Consider the following 12,764-nt stretch of genomic DNA (forward strand, 5'->3'; position numbering starts at 1 on the left):
AACCAAAGGTCCTGACCAGGGAACCACACAGGACCATCCAACCCCCCCTCAAATAAGCGCCATAAACGGCCGTGTTATTACTGTGGCCAAGTATATTCCTTTTAATAGACATTTAGAATAAAAAAAAAAAAAATTCTCAAACTTACAGATAATGGCAGAGTGGCATACACTACTCATTAGAGTCCGGACAAAGGCGTTGGATGCCAACTGTTGATCAGTAAGGTTGGCCTGTAGGTAAACAGAAAAAAACGTTATCAAAACTGAACAAAGTTTGATGTTCGCTACAAAAAAAAAACAAAAAAAAACGTAAGTCGAATATTCTTACTTCAATCCAATCGAATATCTTCTGGTTGCTACTGTTCTCTTTCAATAGCCTCGTAAGGACTTTTTCTTGCTCTGCCGGTGAAAGCTCTTTCTTGCTAGGCGTTTCCATCTCATCGCCCAGGGTGTACTCAAGTTTCTACAAAAAAAAAAAAAAAAAAAAGGAAGATTTGGGTTACCAAAAAAAAAAAAAAAGTTGAGAAAAGGAAGATTTTTACTGTAAATGATTCTTGCAGTCCATTGAGGGAAACCGAAATTCAATTATACAGTAGTTGAGTAATGTTCACAGCATCAGGTAGAGACACGGGCAAACAGAAAAACAGTAAGCCAGCCACCCGTAAAACCCCTCCTCTACCTAGGATGCCTCAGTTATGACAAAACAGGACCTGTGTCCTTCAATGGACTAGAAGACATTAACTTTCCTGCAAATTCCATATCGGAGTACAGTACACAGGAATTCTATTACACTCGGAATGCCCCAGAGAAGCCCGACTGCGGGGGCAACAGCCATAAACTAGACCCAAAATGTCAGAGATACCTAAAAGAAACCAGCTCCCTAAACAGACAGATGGAGACAAAACAGATCAACTGCTACAACCAAAAGGAAGACCGAATCAATCTGAGGTTCCACAGCAGGAGGAGAAAACCACTGCTATGGGGAACCTGAAAGAGAAACTCATCGCTCGATTAGTTTCCATACGCCAAGTGCAGAAGTTAAGGCTAAACATTTAAAATGCTAGGGAGGTGCACTGCCCAGGGAGCCAGCAGGATAACAAACAGCCCCTCGCTTAAAGTTGGGCGCACCTTTATAGAAAAGAGTTAACTGAGGGATTAAAAGGCCTCTGGAGACCCCTCATTTGGACCATAGGGGTTACAGGCAAACTATGGCCCTCCAGTTGTTCAGGAACTACAACTCCCATCATACCTAGTCACGTCTGAATGACAGACTTTTACAATGCCTCATTGGACGTGTAGTTCCGCAACAGCTGGGAGGGCCGTAGTTTGGAGATCCCTGGTCTAAATATCAGGCTTTTAGGACCTACCAGCAATGACTGCAGTAGAAGAGAAGGGAGGTTCCTTTGACCCTTTCACAGATCTGCGATTAAACTGTGCTATGCCCTGTCTCCAATGCCATTGGGAATCAGTGTGTCAAGAACCAGTACAAAGAAACAATGTCCCTTGAAGGGCAACTGATTTAAACGCTCCCTGGACATATCTGCATCCCAAGCTCACAACCAGACTTCTTTCATCTATACTAACACAAATCCCATGCAAGACATAAGTTTAGATGCTTGCAACAAGCCTTCACAACTGAAACAAAAGACTCCAGACATTTGTTCCTATCACTCCATAACCAGATAACTTGTGCCAGTCGTGGGAGGGGTCCTATTTAAGAGGGCCTTTTAAGTCTGAAAGTTTGGCAGAATAAGGTCACCAAAACACAGTGGAGAGCCGCTCTGGTAAATTCAAACTGGGGTCCGAGGAGAAAATTGTACAGTCAGTAAAAATCCCAAAAAGGTGAGAACCCCTCTTTGCCTGGTTTAAGTGGCTAACTGGTGCAATTATGGTGGGAAGAAACCACAGATTTAGGAGCTCCCTTGTTAAAAAGGATGCGCTCCGACACTTAGGATCGGCCCAGGATCCTTCTGGGAAATTCCAGTTCTCAAAGTCACAACTCAAACAGCAGGAGTAATGGAGTAGGTCTTAGTAGCAGGAGGAGATCCAAAGACCCTAAGCTTGATCAGTCCTTCAAATGCAGGGTATTGCAGGAATCAGGTTTGAGACAACCCCTTGTAAAGTACTAGTGGATAGCACAATATAAACCTCCTCAGGAGAAAACTGTAGGGCTCAGAAGGTTTACAGGCAGACTCTACTGCAGATGGTGTCAAGGAACACTTAGAACCTCTAAGGGCAGATTGTTTCAGTTCCTCTGCACAGGCAGAATGCCCAAGGAGGACATGTGGGAGGCCTCAGGCTCACCTGACAGAACTGCGGATTTCCAAAATGAAATGCATAATTTTCCAAAGTCTGATGATTTGGGGAGCCATGTCATCTGCTGGTGTCGGTCCACTGTTTTATTAAGTCCAGAGTCAGTGCAGCCCTCTACCAGAAAATTCTAGAGCTTTTCCTGCTTCCCTCTGCTGACCAGCTTTATGGAGATAATGATTTTATTTTCCAGAAGGACTTGGCACCTGCCCACACTGCCAAAAAAAGTTCCAATACCTGGTTTAATGATCATGGTATTACTGTGCTTGATTGGACAGCAAACTCGCCTGACCTAAACCCCATTGAGAATCTGTGACGTATTGTCAAAAGGAAGATAGAGACACCAGACTCAACAATGCAGATGGGCTGAAGGCCACTACCAAAGCAACCTGAGCTTCCCTTACACTTCAGCAGTGCCACAAGCGGTTGACCGCCCCCATGCCACATCACATTGATGCAGTATTACATGCAAAAAGAGCCCTGACCAAGTATTGAAGTGCATACTATACTGTACACGAACATACATTTCAGTAAGCCAACATTTCTGTAAAAAAAAAAAAAAAAAAAAAAAAAAATTTTTATTCGTCTTCTGTAATATTCAAATTTTTTGAACTCTCAATTTTGGGTTTTCACTAGCTGTAAGCCATAATCCTCAAAATTTGCACTTTTTTAAGTGATTAACTGAAATGTACTATCTGATCTTCTAATTTTATGAGATGCACCTGTAGATCTATAATGGTTGCCTAGAAATTACTGTATTTTGTCTTGGGGCCCCATCAGACTTGACCAAGTGGAAATCACAACAGCTCTGGCTTATAGACCAAGGCAGTAATCGGAAAACCAGATTGTCTAATATCATACAAAAAAGGAGGCTCCAATTTTCATTTTTGTTGACAAAACAGCCCGTGTACTCACATGTTCACTTATAAACTTGTTCACATCCTGATCTTTTGACAGGAACTCCTTCCAGCTGAGCCCAGATTCTTGCCAGAGAGCACCTGCTTTCTTATGAGACTACAATAAAAGAGCAAACAGTTCATACATATACAGTCCAACACAAGTCTCCGAAAGTATACTAAAAGCAAGACTGACACTCACCATTTCTTTGCACTGCAAACCTAGGATTTCTGCTAGGAGGATGCCAGCCTTTCCGATTGGTATTAAAGGCTTAGTCAAATCTCTAAAAAAAAAAAAAAAAAAAAAAGCAAACAAAATGCTGAAAATTTAGCGAAAGGTTAACTGCACAACATGCTATCCAAGATCCATTTAATTTATTTTTACCTGAACAACTCTCCCATAGGAATTCCTCCTTCTACTAAGACTGGACTGATTAACTCAGCCAAGTAAAGCCATATGTGAGGGATATCAATCTCCATATCGTCTGCCACCTCAAGTACTTCCAACATTCTGAAAATAAGAAAAGGGTGTTAATTGTGAAGACACTTTAGAGTTTTGTCAGTGAATCTCATGAAAAGAGAAGTACGGACGACAAAATAAAAAAAAAAAAAAAAAAAAAAAAACACACACACATACATTACTCCCATAGGTGGGTGCAGCATCAAGCCAATGCTGCTTCTATCTCCCACTGGCTCGGCAGTGAGAACTGAGCGATGAAACACCACTGATCAGTTGTTCTCCTCCGCTCTGAGCAGAGAGCTGTGACTATCAGTAGCTTGTCTGCAAAGGCCAACATATGTCTCCCTACTTTGAAAAGTAAAGAGGGTGTTCCATCATGCTGAAGATTTAGTCAAGGGTCTGGGGAACTTGGAGGTCCAAGGTTTACAGACTCTGGGAGACAGGCTTAAATTGTGCTTTGGTGATTAGGGCCAGAGTGTAGTGTAACAAAGTAACTACTTTTGGTCTCCTCTAGGCTAAGCCCTAGCCGTCTTCAGCTGAAGCAGACAGGTACTCTTGCCCTACAGTGAAATGCTTGCAGAGGATGGAGCACCAAAGGGATACTGTCACTCAAAGGACATGCAAAGCAGGTTCTTTTTGCATGCTTGCTTCTCAGCTTAACACTTTAACCAAAGAGCCTAGCTTATGCATACTGACAGAAGAGAAGGAAGACTAACAACCCAATCATGCAGTACATACACTTGCAGGCATGAGCTCTAAATACTCAGAGGAAGCCACTCTGTATCAGGGTGCAAGCCTTTTCTTGCAAGCAAAAGGCGAATAGGCCACTAATTCTGCAGTCAGATTTAGCAGGCAAGACTCTTATTTGGCCCAAAAAAACCTGCATGACTGAGGGGAAATTCTCTGTGAACCAAGCTGAGGAAGGGGCTATGCCAGCCAGACTTCAAAAATGGCAAACTCAAGCAGGGGACAAAAAATTCTAGTGTCAGGCTGTTCAGGGTGTATATTGAAAGCAGAACCAAAACCCTTAATAGATTGTTAGCTGGAGGCACCTGAGACAGTGTATGCAAAGTGCCAGGGCTTAGGAAAATAATAAAAACGTTTAAATAAGCTGCTGCTGATAAAAAAAGGGGATACCTTTTAAAACGATAAATCTAATATGTATCAGCGCTGCTCAATGAATATGTGCAAAATACAGTGTCTCCATGATTCAAGTGACTCAAAAATGAATAACGTGCTATACCTTGCTATCTCAATAAATTCACTAATAATTTATCGTGCAGTATGAAGGCTTGTCTCTCTCTTTGTTAATACCACGTGGGGAAAATCGATCCTGGATGCTCTGAGCTGGAGATTGCTTTATAACATTATGGTGTGGTGACAATCTGCGATCCAGACCAGTAAGGATTATAATACTAAGGCCGTTTTACATTGTTTATCTGGTGAGTAGGGGACCGAGAGGGGAGCACCTGATTGCACAATTAAGCACCGGCACTTTGGATGTTTTATGTCTACAGACAAGCACTTTGTTGAAGACTTATTTATTGATAGAGACGAGCACGGAGCACTTTTTGAAGAAAACTTTATTTTTTGTGTCACAAGAGCACTGGACACTTTATATAATATATTTTATGGTGATGTACATTGATTTCTTAGGATATTAGTTCACAGTATATATTTACCGTATTGTTTTACTATTTATAGTGGTAATACTGTATGGCACTTTGATAAGTAGCATGCAGTTTATACTGCATATAATACCCTTGCATTATTAGTGAATTTATTGAGATAGCAAAGTATAGCACTTAATTCATTTTTGAGTCACTTTAATAATGGAAACACTGTATTTTGCACATATTCATTGAGCAGCACTGATACATATTGTATTTAACCCGAGACAGTGTGTGTGCTCCCCATGTGTCTAGGATCGGACGTGTTGCACTGCAAGCTGGAGGCAACATAGCATATGTCAAAACAAGCATATGTCACAACAAATCCAGGTAGTAGTAGTAGGAGTAGTAGTAGGAGTAGGAGAGGGTCAAGCGGCGGGAGGGGATTAGGACACTGCAGACATTGAAGGTCACATCCAAGTCCGTGCCACAGCTATCGACCTGGAGAATGCTATGGGGTCAACAGTACACCGAGGCATGGAAAGAACCACAATACAGAGCTAAGTGCCCGAAGGTCACATTCCAGATTAGTCCTGCAATGTCCTATTCAGCGATGTATAAGTACAGCCCCCCCCCCCAAAACGAAGGAAACCCCAATCGGAATAGCTGCGTATAGAGACCGAAGAAAAAACAAAGCGTGCTGGGAGTAGAAGTTATACTAGTTTTCTCTAATTGCCTTCCAGGACGGCCCAAACATGAGAGATGATAGGCTCCTCCTACCGGAAACACAATCAATTAAACATAGTTAAAAGGCCCCACCCTTCCCTCCATCCTCAGTTTAGATTGTGTTTCTTCCTACGAAACATTTGTTATTTTCACTGACCTGCAGACTTTTTGATAGTCCTGTGGTCCCCCTGTGAGCCAGGTTCAGCAAAGCCATTGAGAGTAGAGCTCTACCTGCCACCCCTCCCGGGTTTCTCACAGGTCACCTCTTCCATCGGTAAAGCCGTCGGTCACCCGGGTGACCCTCTAGGTTTTCGCCGTGCCCCGGAGCCAGCAGCTCTCCTCCACAGGTTTCGGATTCAATTTTCCCGCTGGAAGTGACGTCAGACGCAGGCGCCTCAAGCCTCGCGGTCGGAGCGGAAGGAGCTCGGCAACATCCGGTGACGTCAGTTCCTGTCACAATGCGGAAGAGGAAAGTGGAGGAGACGCCGAAACCGCTATCACGCGGTAGTGCAGACTGCCAAGCTACAGGAGCTCGGACAGCTGCCAGGGAGATGAAGCCTTCTACTCACCCACCCGGGAAGGAAGAAGCGCTGGGCCAAGCAATGGCAGCCAAACCCAGGTTGGACCCGGGTAAGTGCTGCAGTGCATCTAATTTTCAAAGAATTGTCTAAAAAGTCTGCTGATGTCTTTTTCCTTGAAATGCTTGATGTTCCCTCTCCCTGTCCATAGTAGGACTGTTTAAGTGTCCTTTTCTATGGGCCTCATATCTTTTTCAAAAATTGGAAGAGTGATACTAATTGATGTTGTATCCTGTCTTCCAGAGTCCCAGAGCGGTGCTCAGGAAACCTCTACTGCTTCACCTGTAGGGTTAGGATCTGTTGCCTCAAAAAAGTGTGGTAATTGTGCAGACAGATTACCTAGCTCCCACACAAAACCTTTCTGCTACAAATGCATCTATAAGCTGGCAGGGAGGGAATCGTCAGCCCTAATGAAGGACTTCCTAAAAACAGTCCAAGAAGAGATGCTGACAACAATCCAGACTGTTAAATCCTCCCTAGGAAACTCGTGATCCTCAGTCTCTCCTGCAGGGGGAAGGTACCTCTTCACAGGAGAGCCTGTTAGGCCAGCCAGTCCTTTCCTCAGAGTCTGCCTTCAGGCTTACAAAGAAATACACAGGAGGAATAGGATATAGACCGCTTAGTCTCCCAATCCAACTCAGAGGGAGAAGGAGACAGGGACTCAGAAGAGGAAACAGATCCATCTAGGAATCTGTTTGGGCTAGATAACATGCAAGGGCTCCTTCAAGCAGTGTATGCCTCTGAAGAAATACCCGATTTGCCAAAAGGGACATCAGCCCAGGATAGACTCTATAAGGGTCTAGGTAAGACTCCTTCTAGGGTTTTTCCCATCCACCAATCCCTTAAAGGGTTGGTTCTCCAACAATGGCAACGTCCAGAGACTAAGTTTAAGAAACCAGTGTCCTGGAAACGCAGATTCCCCTTTAAAGAAGAGGATATCGAACAGCTGATAAAAAGTCCTAAACTAGATGCACCCTTGGCTCAAGTGACCAAATCTGACCTCTCCTTTGCTGATACAGGCAGTATTAAGGATGTCATGAATAGGAAAGCGGAGTCTCTCCTAAGGAAAGCCTGGGAGGCCAATGCGTCCACCATGGCTCCAGCTATGGCTGCCTCCTGTGTAGCAAGAAATACCTGCTGTTGGCTTGACAGGTTGAACAAAAACTTACCACAGGAAAAGACCCAAGATTTACAGGACTCCCTGTCCCTAATTGGGAAAGCAGTAGCCTACCTGGCGGATGCAGCAGTGGAGTCTGTAGTAGCCTCTGCCAAGACAGGTGCCCTCTTAAACTCAGCCAGAAGAGCTATTTGGCTGAAAGAATGGGAGGGGGACCTTACCTCAAAGACAAAGCTTTGTGCCTTGCCCTTTGAGGGTTCCCTACTATTTGGATCTGGGTTAGACGAGGTCCTAGCCAGGTCCTCGGAAAGGGGGAAGAAATTTCCAGTGAAGAGGAAGGAAGTTCCCAGGAAATTTTTTCGAAGGCCCCCAGGAACGAAGTCAGAATAGACGGAAAAGGGAACCCAACAAGAGATGGGGTTTCAGGAAGGGAAAACAAAAGGAACAGTTTGCCCTTTCCCTCCACTGCAGGTTCAAGAGACAAGTGACGCCAGCGTCAAGGTGGGGGGCAGACTGAATCAGTTTCTCACTCAGTGGAAAGGAATTTCAGTCTCCCCATATATCTACGCCCTCATTCAGGAAGGTTATCACCTTCAATTTACTTCAATACCACCCACTACAATTACCTTAACCCAGGTCCCCAAGAAACCTCAAATAAAAGAAGCTTTACTACAGGGAATTCAAGAACTTGCAGAACAATTAGTAATAATTCCGGTCCCGGAGAATCAGCATCTCCAAGGGTTTTACTCCCATGTGTTTGTGGTCCCAAAAACATCAGGCAAATTCCGCCTAATAATAAACTTAAAGAAACTCAACAGGTTCTTGAAGTACAAAAATTTTTCAATGGAAACAATCTATTCAGTACGGAAGAACTTATTAAAGGACGTCTGCATGACCACCTTGGATCTCAGAGATGCTTATCTGCATGTTCCCATCCACCCAGAACATCAAAAGTTCCTGAGATTTGCCATAGAGTACGAGGGAAAAACGACACATTGGCAGTTCAGGGCACTACCCTTTGGTCTGGCTGCCAGGCCAAGGATCTTTACTAAAGTTCTTGCGGAGGCAGTAGCTCACCTACACATGCTAGGGATTGCCCTGATCCCCTACTTGGACGACCTACTGATTTTTGGAAAATCAGAGACACAGGTGAACCTAGATACCCATCGGGTGATTATCTTCCTGGAAAGTCTAGGATGGCTCATCAATTTGAAGAAGTCAGCCTTGGTACCATCCCAGCTGCGGAATTTTCTAGGTTTCCTAGTAGACTCAAAGGCTCAAAAACTATTTCTACCCCAAGAAAAAAGGGAAAAAATAGTCACCGCAGTCCAGACGTTAGTAGACTCCCCATCCTGCTCCAGGAGAGAAGTTCTGAGAGTATTGGGATTTATGTCAGCCAGTATACCAGCTTTGGTTTGGGCACAACTGCACGCAAGGGAACTTCTGTTTTACCATTTCTCGTCTAGGGACAGAAAAACGGAGTCCTTAGACGAACATGTCGTCCTCACCCCACAGGTCCGGGAATCCCTGATATGGTGGAAAGACCAGACCAACCTGGGGAAGGGCAGACCCTGGGGACAGTATCTAGTATCCTCATGTTTGGGCCGTCCTGGAAGGCGATTAGAGAAACCTTACCGTTTACCGGTAACAGCTTTTCTGATGAGCCTTCCAGGACGGCCGGCCTACCCGCCCTATCAAAAGGGTGCAAACAAAGTAAAAAGGGGTAAGTACCTATGGAATTTAATTTAATTTTAACACTTCCCTCAAGAAACTGGTTGTGGAAGATACTTTTTTACAACTGAGGATGGCGGGAAGGGTGGGGCCTTTTAACTATGTTTAATTGATTGTGTTTCCGGTAGGAGGAGCCTATCGTCTCATGTTTGGGCCGTCCTGGAAGCCGTTACCGGTAAAACTAACGGTAAGTTTATTTATCCCCCCCCCCCCCTTGATTCTTTCCTCACCCTAACTTTATACGTGCCCAAAATGACCCGCCACCAAGAGCTTTATATTCTCTCTACAGACTTCGCTAACAGAGGCCATAATCTACTGGGGAGCGCATCTATACTCTAACTCACTGCCCCACCACTCAGTACCGCACTTTCACTCCCATGCTGAAGGGCCTAGTTTGGTTATGTTCTATTTTGTCATGCTTTGTCAAGATATTTCACATTGTTATGTATTCTATACGCAAAACTCTCAAACCAAAGAGGGGTACTATTGGGCATACTGTTTTGTTATACTGTGACCCTTCTCTTTATTCTTTTTTGTAATGTTTTAATATTTCAATAAATTTTTATTTTTTTCCCAAAAATATGTTATACTAGGCTGACAATTTGTTTGCTAGTGTCCAAAGCTTCACGTAGGCGGCAGGATGATCCTGAATTCTTTTACCCCCAATAAGCGAGAAATCAAATTTCCAGTATTGATGTGGAATGTTGTATGCCGAAGAAAAATGGATTTTTGTAAAATCTTACCGTAAAATCCTTTTCTCTTAAGCTCATTGACAGACGCAGTCCTCTTGATTAATATCAAATCGGGTTATACTGCCCTCTACAGGAGTAGGACACTAGGCAGCAGGAAAACGTTCTGGCCACACCTTCGGGGCAGTCCCAGAGGGTATATCCTCTCTCCCTGCTACAGGATGTCAGTTATGTCACAAAGCAGTGTCAGAGAATTTAACCCAACCCAACTCAAAAAGTAGAGGGGCGGGTACTGCGTCTGTCAATGAGCTTAAGAGAAAAGGATTTTACGGTAAGATTTTACAAAAATCCATTTTTCTCTGTCGCTCATTGACAAGACGCAGTCCTCTTGATTAATATCAAATCTTGACGTCCCAAAGCAGTGCCACAAATGAGGAGTGGGACAACAGAAATCAAAATTTAAATCCAGAAGGCCCTACCGGTGCCGACTAGAAGTCTTAAAGGCTCATCAAACCAAAGGATGAGACTCAACTGAAAATCCAACAGAAAAAAACCCTCGAGGTAGACCAACGGTCTCCTCAAATTGCGGCCTGCAGAACCTTGCGGCCAAAAGAGGCATCCGCCGATGCCATCACATCAACTTTATAAAATTTTGTAAAGGTATGAACCGACGACCAGGTAGCCGCCTTGCAAACCTGGACCACTGACGCCTGATGGCGGAAGGCCCACAAAGCACTAAGCGCCCGAGTGGAGTGCGCCTTAACAGGGAACGGAGGATTCCGACCCTTAATAGAATAAGCCTGTACCACCGTCTGTCTGAACCATTTGGAGATAGTCGCGGCAGATGCAGGCAACCCCTTTTTGGGGCCATCTGTGATCACAAAAAGTGAATTCGTTTTACGAAACGAGTCCGTAGTTTTCAGGTATACCGATTGCCCGAACCACATCCAAGGAATGTAACGCACACTCCCGAGGATGACTGGGCTTAGGACATAGGGAAGGCAATACAATGTCCTCATTCAGATGAAACTCTGAAACCACTTTAGGAAGGAAGGATGGATTCGGACGAAGAACCACCTTATCCCTATGAACCACCAGATATGGGGAACGACATGATAATGCGGCCAGTTCTGACACCCTGCGTGCAGAAGTAATGGCCACCAAGAAGGCCACCTTCTGGGATAAAGTAAGCAAGGGAATCTCCGATATTTTCAAAGTGAGGTTTCTGAAGAACCGAGAACACTAAATTAAGATCCCAGGGCGGTAAGGGCGCGCGCACTGGCGGAGCCAGGTGCCGCACCCCCTGGATGAAATTCCGCACCAAGGAATGAGTAGCCAAAGGTTTCTGAAAGAAGATTGCCAACGCTGAAACCTGACCCTTGATAGTACTCAAGGCCAGCTTCAGCTCAACTCCTTGTTGCAGAAAAGCCAAGATTCGGGTCACCGAATAGGCCCGTGGAGGAAACCCAAAGGATTCACACCACGCAATATAAGACTTCCATGTGCGATGATAGACTTTTCTAGAAGTCGCTTTCCTTGCTTTAATTAAAGTAGGAATAACTGAAGTCGACAATCCCTTGTCCTTCAGCACCTGAGTCTCAATAGCCAGGCCGTTAAAGCCAGCGATTGCAAAGCAGGATGGAAGATCGTCCCTGAGACCGCAGATCCTCCCTGAGAGGAAGTCTCTAGGGAGCGTCCGCGACCAGCCTGACGAAGTCGGCGTACTCGGGTTGACGAGGTCAGTCTGGAACTACCAGGATAACTGGAATTCCTTCCACCTCTATCCTGCGAAGAAGCTTCAGCAGCAACTTGAGAGGAGGGAAGACATACAGTAGCTGATACTGTCCCCACGGGGTGACCAGTGCGTCTGCTGTGTTCGTTCGCGGATCTCGGGAGCGGGTTACAAAACTCTGCGCCTTCCTGTTGAGCCGAGCTGCCAAAAGATCCACCTTGAGGGTGCCCCAATGAAGGCACCGCTGGTGAAATATCTCTGGATGAAAAGGCCATATCCCTTGATCCAGAATCCAACGGCTGATATAATCTGTCTGCCGATTTTCCACCCCCGGAGTGCATACTGCGGGGAGAGCCGGAACAAACCGTTCCGCCCAATGAAGAATGCTGGCCACCTCTATGGCCGCCAGGGAACTCTTGGTGTCCTCTTGGTGATTGACATAAGCCACGGCCGTGGCCTTGTCCAACTGAATCCAAACCGGGTTGCCCTGAAGCTACTCGGTCCAGAAAATCAGAGTCTGATCGCTCTCAGTTCCAATACATTTATCGGTAACCTGGATTCTGTCGGAAGAAATTACTTCTCCTGGCTGAGCATCGGAGACCGAAGCTACCAGACCAGAGACTCTGGTCCGCTCGCTCAACCGGATCAGATTGTCCAGAGAATCGGGATTCATATTCCATCTGAAAAAAATCTCCTTTTGTGATCTTTTGCAAAAGTGAAGAAAACGTTCTGCTCAAGGAGCGGGAACTGCCGCTCCCTGTTGCATCAAGTCTATTACTGCTCCCCGCAAAGCTTTTAAGCAATCCGGGGATAGTCGAATGTTGGAAGGGAAGAATCGCACCGGTAGAAGTGATCGAAACTTGATTTTGTATCCCGACCGCATGACCTCGCAAACCCCTTTGTCCGGGATTCTGGAAA

At 45.1% G+C, this 12,764-nt stretch overlaps 2 protein-coding genes across 6 annotated transcripts in view; one reads left to right on the forward strand and one right to left on the reverse strand.

Annotated features, from left to right (window-relative positions):
• Positions 1-12,764, reverse strand: part of EIF4G1 (eukaryotic translation initiation factor 4 gamma 1) — a 179,230-nt gene that overhangs the window by 21,845 nt on the left and 144,621 nt on the right. For all 5 annotated transcript variants that reach the window (XM_082249782.1, XM_082249780.1, XM_082249781.1 and 2 more), the window contains 5 exons: positions 3,589-3,714; positions 3,406-3,487; positions 3,223-3,321; positions 326-460; positions 147-228 (listed from right to left, as the gene is read on the reverse strand). In XM_082249782.1, the coding sequence (XP_082105908.1) occupies positions 147-228; positions 326-460; positions 3,223-3,321; positions 3,406-3,487; positions 3,589-3,714 (524 nt within the window). The remainder of the gene's footprint in view (positions 1-146; positions 229-325; positions 461-3,222; positions 3,322-3,405; positions 3,488-3,588; positions 3,715-12,764) is intronic.
• LOC309550149 (lamina-associated polypeptide 2-like) lies at positions 7,287-8,084 on the forward strand (the record flags this gene model as incomplete). The annotated part of the gene is made up of 1 exon (XM_082250585.1): positions 7,287-8,084. One exon carries the CDS (start codon positions 7,287-7,289, stop codon positions 8,082-8,084), a length of 798 nt encoding a protein of 265 aa, XP_082106711.1.

This window comes from Pelophylax lessonae (genome assembly GCF_965119305.1).
Source record: "Pelophylax lessonae genome assembly, chromosome: 3".
Classification (NCBI taxonomy): domain Eukaryota; kingdom Metazoa; phylum Chordata; class Amphibia; order Anura; family Ranidae; genus Pelophylax; species Pelophylax lessonae.